This window comes from Rhinoderma darwinii, chromosome 6 (genome assembly GCF_050947455.1).
Source record: "Rhinoderma darwinii isolate aRhiDar2 chromosome 6, aRhiDar2.hap1, whole genome shotgun sequence".
Classification (NCBI taxonomy): Eukaryota; Metazoa; Chordata; class Amphibia; order Anura; family Rhinodermatidae; genus Rhinoderma; species Rhinoderma darwinii.
Genome location: NC_134692.1, coordinates 126,617,416 through 126,632,062, shown reverse-complemented (window position 1 = coordinate 126,632,062; position 14,647 = coordinate 126,617,416). Strand labels below are relative to the sequence as shown.

At 43.2% G+C, this 14,647-nt stretch overlaps 1 protein-coding gene across 1 annotated transcript; it reads right to left on the bottom strand.

Annotated features, from left to right (window-relative positions):
* Nucleotides 1–5,653: 5,653 nt before the first annotated feature.
* Nucleotides 5,654–12,659, bottom strand: LOC142656465 (protein kinase C delta type-like). The gene is made up of 4 exons (XM_075831399.1): nt 12,373–12,659; nt 8,257–8,507; nt 7,839–7,901; nt 5,654–7,674 (listed from the first exon to the last, which is right to left on the bottom strand). The coding sequence occupies exons 1-4, from the start codon at nt 12,616–12,618 to the stop codon at nt 7,020–7,022; spliced, it is 1,215 nt and encodes a 404-aa protein (XP_075687514.1). The 5' UTR covers nt 12,619–12,659; the 3' UTR covers nt 5,654–7,019.
* Between the last annotated feature and the right edge of the window lie 1,988 nt (nt 12,660–14,647).

The window sequence follows — 14,647 nt, the reverse complement described above, 5'->3', positions numbered from 1 at the left end:
GTGGTTTGTCTATGAAGGATGTTATTACAACACAGGCAACGTGGGTGACCACATTTAAAAGCGCCACAAATAGTAGGAAACAATTTAAAACTTGGTAGTTTAGATTTGCGTACTCTGCTAGGCGCAAGGATGTTTCTCAAAGTCTGTGCCCGTCTAAAAGTAATTTTTGGCATATCTGATAAATCGTTAACCAGATGAGGATCATTTTTTAAAATATTCCAATGTTTGGATAAAATAGTTCTAATAATTTTGTTCTCACTGTTAAAAGTCGTAATAAAATTAGTATTTCTATAGGTAGACTCAGTTTTCTTACGGATATGGTTAATACAAAGCTCTTGAGACAGCTTAGCGGCTTTGCACCGTGCTCCCTTAATCAGATTAGTCGGGAAATTCTTTTCCCTAAATCTTTTTTCAAGGACCGTACATTCTCTATTAAAATCACTGTCCTTGGTGCAATTTTTCCTAACCCTTCGGAAATGTCCGAAGGGCACATTTTTTATCCAAGGGGGATAGTGCGCACTTTTAAAATCTAAATAACTATTAACATCAACTGACTTAAAATGTGTTTTGGTGTTAAAAACATGGTTAGTAAGGTCATAACTGATTGTTAGATCTAAAAAGTCAATTGATGTTACGGAAAAGGTGTGTGTGAAAGATAATCCAAAATTATTATCATTTAAAATCTCCATAAATTTAAAAGCCCCATTCTTATCACCTTTCCAAATAAAAAAGAGATCATCTATGTAACGTTTGTACAATAAAATGTTATCTTTAAAAGGGTGGTCTCCATAGATGTATTCTTCCTCGAAGGCTCCCATATATAAATTTGCATATGATGGTGCAAAGCGTGTGCCCATGGCACAACCCTTGATTTGATTAAAAAACTCATTCCCAAAGGTAAAAAGGTTGTGTGTCAGAATAAATTTAATACAGTTACTTAAAAAGTTAGCCTGCGCTGTTGGAATCGCCGTGCTAGTTGCTAAAACGGAATTAATTACTTCTAGGCCCTTGTTATGTGGAATATTACTATAAAGGGCATTCACGTCAGCTGTTAGGAAATGTATTGGAAATATATCTAGATCAGTGTTCAGATTTAGTAATTCTCTTATTAAAATATATATTTTTATATATTTTATTTTATTTATTATTGTTTACATCATCTAACAATAATATTAGAGACACTAAAAAACATTTACTGCATCAAACTATACGCGCTCATATATATATATTTATTTTTCTGTCAATTCATCATTTAATGTAATGCATTCCTTGTTTTTAATGATATTTTTACATGTATATTTGTCTATACACTATTTCAATGTTGTGTATGATGGATTCAACATTTATTTATGTATTAATTCATTCATTTATTCTATGAAATTAATACGGGTATGCTTCCCGCTTTTTTTTCTTTCCCCTGTGCAAGTGTTATTTTATGTGCTAATGATTTTTTCTAAGTTAGCCCTTTGATACAGCTGTTAATCATGACGTTCTAATTAACTTCCTGACCTCTCCCACCTCTGACTCTTGTTTGTCTAATATCTATAGGTATATAAGGAACCCCTTTGTATATGTTTTTAATGGCCTGAGGAAGACACTAGTTCAGTGTTGAAACGCGTAGCCATCTATTGTTCAATAAATAATTATTATATAATTATTATATATCTTCTATTTTTTCATTGACTTTCCACCACAACCACGCAGCAGCGCCCTATAGGATCCTCCTTTTTTCTTCCTTCGTTTGCTACAACTGGAAAAAAAAATCCCCATCATGTAACTCTGCTACCTGTCAATTGAAAAGTCATCAACCACAGGGTCTCCCTCTTGACTTTCATTGTTCTCAGCCTTTTGGTTTGTCCTGCAGCTGCTGCTGCCGTGATAAGCAAATGTTATACCCAAGTTAGGAAAAGTAACACAAAGACTAGATAACTGGATACATAATATTGGTGATATCCAGACAGTCTAGAGATCCGCAGTGAGAATGTGTGCGTGTTATCTGCAGAAGGATCTGGCCGTGATTTGATGTGTTTATCCGGGATATTGAGCGTGGTTAGGGGCGTGGCTTAAAAATGGCCCTCTTTTCCGAATTCAAAAATTGGGAGGTATGCATAAATGTCTGATGAATGTGGGTCCTACCTCTGGGTCCGGCACCTTCCCCCGAACATGGGTTCCTCATCTTCACATTCCCTGGTGCGGTGCTGCTGGGTTTATTCCAGTGACATAAAATATATGATCCCTATATAGTAAATTATTTTTTTTCCAAGGGAGGGACTTGGAGTTTTTACCTTTTGACATTTTATAGCGTGTCAATTAGAAATACATAGAGGTGTGATCCCCACTAGGGCCGTATTTGCCATTAGGTACCTGTGAACAGATGCATAGGGCGGAATTATTGAGGGGCCATGTAAGGGTGGCACATCCAGTACAATATATGAGCACAGGAACCAGACAGGTGGCAGATTTTACACAACTTTACTTCAGAAATTAAATGAGTATCTGTGGGTTATACAGTGACACTATATCAGTCTCTGCAAATCTCCACATATCACAGTCACAGGCGTCTCCTCAGCTCCCACCTGCCACATCTGTGACGACAGTCCCAGCAGTTCTCAGCCACTCCTGTAGCTGTCTCAGTCTCCACAGTTTTCTCTAAATTCTGCTCTCTTTCCAGACTCTCCTCTCATGAGTTTCTCTGCAGTCTCTCTTTATACTCTCCTCTCATGAGTTTCTCTACAGTCTCTCTTTATACTTTCCTCTCATGAGTTTCTCTGCAGTCTCTCTCCCTTCCCTCTCTTGTCTGCTCCTCTATCACAGAGCTCCTCCCCCTGCTCCTCTAGCACAGAACTCCTCCCCCTGCTCCTTTAGCACAGAGCTCCTCCTCCTGCTCCTCTAGCACAGAGCTCCTGCTCCTCTGGCACAGAGCTCCTCCTCCTGCTCTAGTAGAGCTCCTCCCCCTGCTCCTCTAGCAGAGCTCCTCCTCCTGCTCCTCTAGCACAAATCTCCTCCTTCTGCTCCTCTAGCACAGAGCTGCTCCTTCTGCTCCTCTAGCACAGAGCTCCTCCTGCTCCTCTAGCACAGAGCTCCTCCTCCTGCTCCTCTAGCACAGAGCTCCTCCTCCTGCTCCTCTAGCATAGAGCTCCTCCTCTAGCACAGAGCTCCTCCTCCTGCTTCTCTCTTCCTTTCTAGAACTTTCCTCAGTCTGCTATGCTGGGCTTTCTGGGCATGCTCAGTACAATCTGTCAAATTACTCATTAGTAAAAATATTTCTTCTACAAATATAACCAGGCAGATAACAGTAATAAGAAACTACAGTTACAGCATACGTGTAGTACAGCAGAATACAGATTACACAGACTACAATCATTTATCCCAGCCATGCTCACCCCTCTTACAGGCAACTTTTATTTTTTTATACTACTCACTGCAGCTGTGGTCAGAATGGTGGGAGATCATTAAGGCCAGGTTCCCACAGGTTGTATACGCTACATAAAACTACACAGCGTATCCAACCTAGAACCCACAGAATATTCCATCCGAAAAACCGCACTATGTAGTGGTGCAGTTTTTCGGGCGGAACTTCTTGTTAAGGAAAAAAAACGTTCATACTTAACCCCTGCCGTAGTCATGGTGACGCATTCCTCCATTGACATGCAGTCCGGCCTACCGGGTTTACACTACAGCCCATGTAACCGCTGCAAAAGTCTCAACACTTGGCTATTTGTTTCGGGTTTTACATTCTTATTGAATTCAAAAGGGCGAAAACCCGCAACAGAAAAGCAACGAAAACGCAACATAAATTGACATTCTGCAGATTAAGAATTCACACCGCAGGTCAATTTATAAATGTTTTCGCTGCGCGGGCATGAGATTTTCAGTCTGCCTGTCTCCTAATAAACGTATTACCGGCAGTACTGACGTGCGCTGCAGCAATTAGCGATAGAGTCTTCTGCAGTATTTTGAGATATTAAATAAAGCTGTGAACGGCCCCATCCATGAAAGAATTTAGTTATATGTGTTTTATTTCTAGATGGGCTGGAGAGAATTTGTAAATGGGTTTTCCGATTTCATGTAACTAAAGCTTAATTACGTTATAAATATACATTATGTTAAAATTCCTAACCACTACGTTACATTCAGAGGCTTCATCCCCTTACACAGCTCGTCCTGCTCTCAGTTGAGATGAACACACAATTGTATCCAGTCTAGGCAATGTTCTCTAAGGCCTCATTCACACGACAGGTTTTCCCGGCCGGGTGCCGGCCGTTCATAAATCGGCCAGCACCCGGCTGCATTAGGAATAATAGACCCCTAATGGGGGTATTCACACGACCGATTTTTTGACGGCCGGGAAAACCGGCCGTCAAAAAGTAGGACATGCTCTATTTTCGGCCGGGTGTCCGGCCGCCCGGCTCCCATAGAAGTCTATGGGACCGGGTAATACCCGGCCATCACCGGAATGTGTCCCGAGTGACGGCAGGGTTTTCCGTCGCTTGCGCTCTATCTCCTCCTCACAGCGCAGAGTGCATGTGAGGAGGAGGAGTTTATGCCATTCGGACGAATGGCTACGCTGTACACTGTGTGGCAGGGCCGGGGTGTACAGCAGGTGGAAGGGAGCGCCGCGCTGGCTCCCTTCCCCTGCTTGTTTTAAAAGCGCCCTGGCCCGGCGACACCTTCGATGGCGCCGCTAGCAGCTGCTGCTGCTGCGGCTGCTACTACTGTAGCGACGCCACTATAGCAGAGCGGGGAGGTATCTCCCCGCTCTGCTATGTGCTAGCCCCACTTTAGCTCCTTGAAGGAGCGGAATCCCCGTGTCATTACACAGCTAGGCAGATTTACTATTCAGGAGATTTAGAAAGTTGGGTGACACCACCTGTGAGAGCTGTAATGGCAGCAATATTGGTTGTCATCCTGCTTTCCCAGAATCACATATAAATAGCAAATTCTAGAATAGACCATTCCTATAAGATCTCAGTGTGAGCGCCTGCCTACAGGGGATTTTCCTTGTTCTTGAACATTTCTCTGTGATGTGAAGAATCTGGTAGAAGCATCCATGAGGTGAATGTCCTGACTGTAGGGGGCAGCATTGTAGCAGATCCACCAATCTCCACTGTGCCCCATTCATTGTATCCAGTCTAGGCAATCCTCCATGAGAGAAATACTCCAGTTCTCACCTGCACTGATACATTGTAACAAACTCTCTTATCATTGTATAACCCATTTTCAAGTGCTCTATTAGGGAATTAGAGATAATAGAAAGGTGTTTTCCGTTCAGGACGCTCATCGACTAGCCAGAATAGAGAATGGCTACAAACAGTATCTCCTGTTCAGGAGGATCCGACACGTCCATGTATTACATTGTGATTTTAGTTGGACCTGTGTAATGCTTCATTCCACCTTTAGAGGCGCAGTAGGAAATTTTAACACTTGCAAGTCGGTTTCCCCACAGATGACAAGATCCCTCTAACAAAATGGAGGTTGTAAAAGGCCGACAACCCCTGTAAAGCTCTGTTCACACCAAATTTGGTTATATATCTGACATATACCTTTTAAATGGCTTAAACCTGGAGAATCAGACATTGGGGCCTATACAGCATTTACTACATAGACGACCAATGAGAATAAAAACAAGCACAAAGATGTAGGGGGTAAAAGGAAGATTTTATTTATAGATAAGAGGGGGGTATATTTTATTATTAGGATTATTTTAAATATAATTATTAAGTAATATGTATATGTATGTGTCAAATATTTTAAATATATATGTAAATTTAAGGCCGTGTTGATCCAGAGGAAGGCGAAAACCCCTGTGATGAATGGGCCAATTCTCATATAAGGGGGAAAATTCCTTCCTGACCCCAAATATGGCGATCAGAATAATCCCAGGATCAAAGGCTGATGTGTAATATGTGTAATATGGGGGTAAACGTACAAATTTTTACTTTTTTTCATTATTTTTCTTTATTTATATTATATTATAAGTGTAGCTACTTATTAATCTATCATCCTAAACCTAATTAAGGCCATGTTGATCCAGAGGAAGGCGAAAACCCCCTGTGAGGAATGAGCCAATTGTCCTCATATTAAGGGGGGAAAATTCCTTCCTGACCCCAAATATGGCGATCAGAATAATCCCAGGATCAAAGGCTGATGTGTAATATGGGGGTAAACTTGAAAAATTATTTTTTTTTTATTATTTTTATTTATATTATATTATAAGTGTACCTACTTATTAATCTTTTATCCTAAACCTAATTAAGGCCGTGTTGATCCAGAGGAAGGCGAAAACCCCCTGTGAGGAATGAGCCAATTGTCCTCATAGTAAGGGGGGAAAATTCCTTCCTGACCCCAAATATGGCGATCAGAATAATCCCAGGATCAAAGGCTGATATCTCATCTATCTATAATATGTGTCTACGTGCGGGTGCCTATACTTATAATATAGTGCTAGTGTCTATAATATGTGTCTACGTGCGGGTGCCTATACTTATCATGTAGTGTGGGTGCCTATACTTATAATGTAGTGCTAGTGTCTATACTTCTAATGTAGTGTGGGTGTCTATACTTATCATGTAGTGTGGGTGTCTGTACTTATTATGAAGTGTGGGTGATGTGGGTGTAATGTGTGATGTGTGTATTACTTACCTGGCCTGTGCTGGGGTAAGTTCAGGGATAATAGCCGCTCAGGTACATTTGCCGCTACTCAGGATCGTCAGGACTGCAAGATGCGGCTATTGTTCCTGAACTCTACAGATGGAATCTAAGCACAGGCCGCTCCTGGGGGTGAAGAGGATCTTCAGGCCGGAGTGATGTCAGATGCCAGCCCGGGATTGGAGGATGCCAAGTCAAGCAACTGGGGTAGCAACAAGATGGCAAAGGTGCAGCATGTAGATGGTACGGAGAGAGATGATGTTCTAGGGCAGCCGAGGCGAGATACAGCAGCAGAGATTTGAGGTGCGGGTCAGGAGGCATGAAGTTCTGGGCAGTGGATCTCATCAATTTAAGAAGCAGCAGAGACAAAGTCATTGGAAGAGACAGAGGCAGAAGACACGGACAATGAGGAGGAACAGAAGGTAAGAAAAACATCTGATGAGTGTTATCTCCAGAGGAGGAGGATCTAACCCGGTCCAGCTTGGTGACATATAGCTGAATCCGGCCAAGGGGCGAAGAGATTTTTTACTCTCCGGCCACTGCAGATGGTGATTCTCCAGAACTGGCTCAAATGGTGTGAATGGCGGCCGTGCTCTCCTCTCCTCCAGTTCCTCCCAGCCGATGGTGGAAAAGCATGGATGCGCTCTGATGTTCCCGCGCACACCCAGGCGCTTCTTAGGATTCTTATGCAGCAGTTTTTTGACGAGATGTTTTACGTCAGTGTTAAGCCAAGATGGAAATATGGGCTTTTTGGTGGTGATGGCTTTGTAAGCCGTTTGCCGGTCTGGGCCGTTGTTAAAGGGGAAGCGTCCTGTTGACATTCTGGACACCACAATCCCCAGGCTCCACCAATCAACTGCTGGGCCATATCTCTTCCTAAGAAGCACCTCAGGGGCCATGTAATAAAATGTTCCCGTCACTCCACGGATGTTATTGGAGGCGGTGACGCCATCTTGGGCGAGCCCCAGGTCGATGATTCGGATGTGGCCAGCTGCATCCAGCATGATGTTATCAGGCTTTAGATCTCTGCAAAGAAATGAGACAAGAGAATGAGAAATCTGCCCAGTGATACAGGAGGGTGATGGGTCACTGCAAGACTAAACAGAATAGCCATTCAGGACCCTAGGAAAGCTGGGTGCATTATTTCCAGCATGTAAAGAAGACAAAAAAAAGAGGAAAGTTCTGCTTACCGGTGGACGATGTTGTGTCCATGGAGGAACTGGAGGCCACACACAATCTCTGCTGTGTAGAATCTGATGGGAAAAACAGATTGTAGTCTCAATGTCATCAAAAATTCCTTCACCAATTCCCTAATATCATGTGTGATTCTGTGGGGTCTGTGGCAGAGCAGAGGTGCTGTTTATGGCAGCCTGTATTATCTCTATTCTCTGCATTGTCCTTCATCTGACCTCCTAGCTAAGTTTTCCTCACCCGAGAAAGAGATTCAGTTTTCTGTCCTATCCCTTTATCTAAATCCCTTAGCCAAGGCTGAGTGGGTTGTGGCCACCATCTCTCCCCTGACTACACCCCTGACCTCAGCTGTTATCCCCCTCCTCTGTTCCCTTATTGGTATATTCCCCTCAGTCTCCTGATTAGTTATTTACTAACCTTACGCTGCCGGTGTCCAAGCAGCCGCACATCCTGATCGAAGCCTCCAGGCTGCCACCGGACAGATACTCCGTGATAAAGCATGCGCTCTCCCGAGACTGTTGTGCGGCATAGAGGTGGCATAGGAATGGGCAGTCTCGGGCCGCCAGGAGTATCCGCCGCTCTCTCATGATTACTTCTGCATTGTCCCGTTTGGTGATCATCTTTACGGCCACATAGGTGTTTCGGCCGGGGACTGATGCCAGCACCACCTGAGGAAAACAAGTGGACAATCCTCATGAGAAGAAGAACGAATAGGGGTGGACTGAGGGGTCGTCATTCGGGTAATACCCAGGACCCTACAGCTGAATAAAGCTGAGCTCCCGGCATAATGCAGTGTCCGCTGTTGGATGTTCTATGGAGAGGTCTTAAGGACAGGCACTAGATCGGTCTTTGACTTGGTTGGGATCCATACAGCTACTATAATGTGTAATGTGGACATAGAGGTCACTGTATGTATTGTTTCCTTATAGCAGCCTAAATGGGCCAGGACATGGAAATAAATAATGCCCCCTCCCCCACAGCTGTGAACTTTGAGATCAGCAATGAATCGGAATACCCCTTTATAGCAGCACTAGACCTAAATGTGATGATAAGAGGAACAGATGAGATATATGACATAAAGCAGTGGTCACTGGGAAGGACATTTTCTGGATGTCTGATCATGAATTCCATAGAAGAACATACAATCACCATCTACACAATATTAACCCCTTAACGCACCTTGACGCAACTTTATGTCATAGTTTGCCCTGCATTAAGGCACCATGAAGTACAGTTACGTCATGGTGCTATTCTGTCACCATGTCAAAAGACAAGGTGACAGAACAGTGACATCGGCAGTCACAGACAGTCGATAGTCACAGTGACTCGTCAGGGGAACAATCGCAGCGCGGCGCCGCCAACGATCGCTGTGATTGATCAGTCAGTAGGGACTGACCAAACACAGTATTGCAGCATTGTTACCGGGCTAAAAGAGCTGGGTAGCCACGCTAGCCAATCGGCTGTTAGCAACAGGAGGCCTAACAATGTCTGTCAAGAACGGCAGCCTGTTAGGCCCCGCTCGGAGGTGGGGCTTAAAAGGCTTCTGGTCGCAGATGAAAGATGGTGGCGGGCTCTGAAGCTGAGCCTGCGCCATGAGTCGAAGGGTGTCAGCTGTATGTTACAGCTGCCATCTTGCTATAACGGCAGGGAACGGAGCTAGCACCGTACCCTGCCATTAACCCCTTAGATGCCGCGATCAAAAGCGATCGCGGCATCTTAGTGGTTTCCAGCAGATCGGCATCGCTGCGATGTGGTCGCACGGATTCTTAATGGGCTTGCTGTCAGTGAATAGCTGACAGCTCTAATGCATTGCATTACAAGGGTAGTGCAATATATTAGAATAAAGTTGATAGGTGCAGGTCTTCAAGTCCCCTAGTGGGACAAAAAAAAAAAAAGTTCAGCTAAAGTGTAAAAATTAAAGTTCTAAGTTAAAAAATTAAAAACTGCCTTTTTTCCTATAAGTCTTTTATTATAGGAGAAAAAATGAAACCGTTAAAGTACACATATTTGGTATCACCGCGTTGGTAACAACCCAAACTATAAAACCATAATATGATTTTTCCCGCACGGTGAACACCGCAAAAAAATAAAATAAAAAACAATGCCAGAATAACAATTTTTTTGGTCACATCCTTTCTAAAGTATAGAATAAAAAGTGATCAAAAAGTCGCATGTACCCCAAAATGGTACCAATAAAAACTACAACCAAAAACAATCAAGCAAAATTTGAGCTCCAAAAGCCAAATGGCGCTCCTTCCCTCCTGAACCCTGGCGTGGGTCTAAACAGCAGTAAATTACCACATATGGGGTATTGCCATACTCAGAAGAGTTTGCTTTACAAATTTTGGGTTTCTTTTTCTCTTTATCTATTGTGAAAATGAAAAACATCTGAGCTAAAACAACATTTTATTAGAAAAAAACGTAGATTTTCATTTTCACAGCCTAATTACACTAAATTCAGCAAAATACCTGTGGGTCAAAATCCTCACTATGCCCCTTGATAAATTCCTTGAGGGGTGTAGTTTGCCAAATGTTGTCTTTTTTTGAGGAGTTTGCTTTGTTTTGGCCCCACAAGACCTCTTCAAACCTGACATGGTGCCTAAAATATAGTCTAATAAAAATAAGACCCCAATATCCACTAGGTGCTCCTTTGTTTCTGAGGGTGGTGTTTCCGTCCAGTAGCACGCTAGGGCCACATGTGGGATATTTCTAAAAGCTGCAAAATCTGGGCAATAAATATTGAGTTGCGTTTCTCTGGTAAAACCTTCTGTGTTACAGAAAAAAATGGATTAAAACTGATTTTCTGCAAAAAAAATGACATTTGTAAATTTCACCTTTAATTTGCTTTAATTCTTGTGAAACGCCTAAAGGGTTAAGAAACGGTCTAACTGCTGTTTTGAATAATTTGAGGGGTTCAGTTTTTAAAATGGGATGATTTATAGCGGGTTTATAGTATATAAGGCCCTCAAAACCAGTTCAGAACGGAACCGGTCCCTAAAATAAGGCTTTTGATATTTTCTTGGAAATGTGAGAAGTTGCTGCTAAAGTTCTAAGCCTTGTAACGTCCTAGAAAAATAAAAGGACGTGCAAAAAACTATGCAAACATAAAGTAAACATATGGGAAATGTGAAATAGTAGCTATTTTGTGTGGTATTACTATTTGTCTTACAAGCAGATGCATTTAAATTTAAGAAAATACTAATTTTTGCAATTTTTCTCCAAATTTTGGTGTTTTTCATAAATAAACACTGAATGTGTCGACCAAATTTCACCACTAACTTAACTGGTTCCCGACCGCTGGCTGTGCTTTTACGGCCAGCCTTCAGGGTCCTTAAAACCCGCGCCATAGACTTTTTACGGCTCGGGTTTTAACTTGCTGCCCGCGCGATCGGGCAGCTGAATGTCGGGTCTCCGGCTGTCAGTGACTGCCGGGGACCCTGAGGAGAGGATAGAAGCAGCTTTCGCTGTCTTCTCTGATCACTTGTAGACAGCGCTCAACGAACGCTGTGTATAGGAATAGAGGCAGCGGCGGCGCCACTGTCTCTATTGCTCCCGGTGATCATGTGATTGGTCACATGATCGCCGGGTGCCGTTAATGACAGACTGCTGCTGGGTCTTACTAGACCCAGCAGAGCCCTATTAGTGACAATCGTCACTATGAGAGGGCTGATTTCCTCTGTAACTGGGGCTGCTGTGCATCTCAAGTTACAGTGGAAAAACATGGTGTAAAAGAAAGAAAAAATATATATAAAGTTCCCCAAAGGTCTTTATTGACCTTTGAGGGACAGACCATAGTAATAAAAAAATAAAAGTAAAGTAAAGTGCAAAAAAAATGAATAATAAATACACATAAAATACCCACCCCCAAAAAAAACGTTCCCCCCCCCCCCCCGCCAATCAATGTTGTAACGCTAGCGCTGACCCAATTACCCTAATATAGACATGTAATATATTAAAATTTCCGGTAGACAATGACGATCACAAATAAAAGGTCTATTTTAGGTTAAAACTATGTTATTACCCAAAAAAAAAAAATTGCTGAAAAGTAAAAAAGCTTATTTTTTTTACTATTATTTTCAAACTTTAAGAATAAAAAAATCTAAAATAGCAAAAAGGATGTGTATAAAAACGATAAAAAAAGAAACCTGCATTGTCTATGGAAAAAACATCGCAAAACTCACGTCGTTAGCCCAACAAATAAAAAAGTTATAGCCATTTAACTAACACGTGCTAAAAAGGGCTAAACGGTGTCTGGTCCTGAAGGCTCAAAATAGCGCGATCCTGAACTGGTTAAAGTCTAATGTGTCACGAGAAAACAATCTCAGAATCGCTTGAACAAACAAAAGCATTTCAAAGTTATTACCACTTCAAGTGATACATGTCAGATTTGAAAAAAAATAGTCTGGTCCTTAGGCCAAAACAGTCTTAGTCACTAAGGGGCTAAATGGCTGATAACAGAAAACAATAGATGCAGATAAAAAAAAAATAGGTTTACTGTCCCTTTAAAATTAAATAAGGAGTTGTAATACTCACTTTGCCAAAGCTGCCCCTACCCAGGACCTGGTGGATGGTGAAGCGGCTGATGTTAAGCCTGGCATAGGGGCTGGATGTTCCAGAGTCTTGGCTGCTCCCAGAACTTGGCTCCTCATCCTCCAATCCTCTGTGGTCTCCTCTGTCCTGGTCTCCTCTCCTCTTCTTAAATCCTGCGACTCTCTCCTCTTCCCTCTTCCTCTTCTCGTCTCCTCTCTTCTTCTTCTCGCTGTGTCCAGTGGACGCCATTTCCGCAAATCTCTTCCAAACTGTAGACCTCCGTCTAATCGCTGCCGTCGACAGTTGAAAGTAAACGTCAGTTGGTCGTGTGCAGGTCACATGATGTCAGAGGTCATGGAATCCTCAGGTGGCACCTGCCTGCCACTGATCTGCCATATTTGATGTGGGCATCAAGGGTGACAGTCTAGTGTCCAGGGGAATGAGAGAGAATTTCATGGCGGGTTCTTCTAGTTCTGTATAATTAGTAGATGGGAATGGGGGCAAATAAAGAGTCTGGTATATTAGGGCTGGCAGTGGTGCCCATAGCTCATCAGAAACTGTAAATAATAGTTGTATAATACATGTTCATGGGTTTTTACTACTTATGTCTCTGTAAATGTATAATCGATATGTGCAGATAGCAGAATGCACCGATTATACTGAGATAAGATTCGCTGTATAGACACCGCTCATCCCTCTCCTAACAGAAGTAACTCTTATATTCCTAATGGGGGCACTATCTAGTTTTCACTGTTTATACTGGCAAGAATGCCCCTCAAACACCGATAATGATAATGTGAACCAAGCGTGCTCTGCTAGATATATAGAGTATCGGGGTGAGAGGGGTAATAACCATTTCACTGAATGGGCCCCAGAAAATTGTAATAGCGGCCCTGGCCGTAACACCTACACACAACCATCCATACTACCATCTGTATAGGATTCCTCTCCCTACATCTTCAATAGTCTCCTATGAGAAAACAAATCAAACGATCACACTGCAACTGCGCTCTGTATTTATCATCAAAAAGTGGAAATGATAACATCACTTAGAGGGATATTCCCATCTTAGGCCCCAAGCACACGACCGTGCCCGCAATCACGGCCCGCGATTGCGGGCACGGCCGGCCGCTGACTGACAGCCGCATTTTCGGGCCGTGCTCCCATACAAAGTATGGGAGCACGGCCCGCAAAATGCGAAAGAACGGTCATGTTCCATAATTCCCAGAACATTTCCACGGCACTGACACCCTTCCGTAGTGCTACGGAAAGGTGTCAATGTTCAATGAAAGTGAACGGCTCCGATTTTGCGGACCGCAATTGCGGTCCGTAAAAACTGAGGTTTTTTGCTGTCGTGTGCATGGGGCCTTAAACATATATGGCATACCACAGTGTGTAGCATAAATGCCTGATAGGTGTCAGTCCCAGCTGGGACCCTCAGCCATCCAGTAAGGGGGAAGCAAGTAGTTCTTTCCATAACCTCCATAGACTTTAATGGATAGCGCCTCTATATTGAATTCTATGTAGTCTGTAGCGTCCATGAATAAGCAGACAGGGGTCACTGGATTCCTGTTTATCCAATAGGTGAGGTTCCTAGAGGTGATACCTGCACTTGTAAGGCATTGGTGGCACACCCTATGATTATGTTATAAATGTTCAAGACCGGAATACACCTTAAGGCCCTGTTCACACTGATTTTTTTGCAGGCAGAAAAATCTGCCTTAAAATTCCTTCATTAATGTTTATGCATTTTTCGCAAAAAATGCTTTCTCTGCCTCCCACTGATGTCAATGGGAGGTCAGAGATGGAAACTCCCGAAGATAGGGCATGTCGCTTCTTTTTCCTGCGAGCGGGCATTTTTCGGTGCTGTTTCCGATGTGGCTTCCGCGTCAATAACAGCGCCAAAATACTCAGTGTGAACTACCCCTTGATGATCACAGGTAAGTGTAAGGAGACATCCCTGGCTGGAGGACCGCAGTTCTGAGGATATAAGGAGTCAGGTAAATGTCATCCTTTAATGGGAGCTTCTATTACAGGCAGATTGCCGGAAGCATTGGAAAGAAGGTCGTCTTGCTGCTGTCCTCACCTGCGCTCTTTTTCTGGTCAACATAAGTTCTGTGTGTTCCCTCTTATATACCTGCTGTGCACTGATATTCCCATGTGCCTTGACTCATAGGGCAAAACTAGGCAGTGGCGTAGCTATAGGGGTCGCAGCGGTTGCAATTGCGATCGGGCCCCGAAGCCAGGGGGGCTCACGGCCACCCGCACCACATCAATA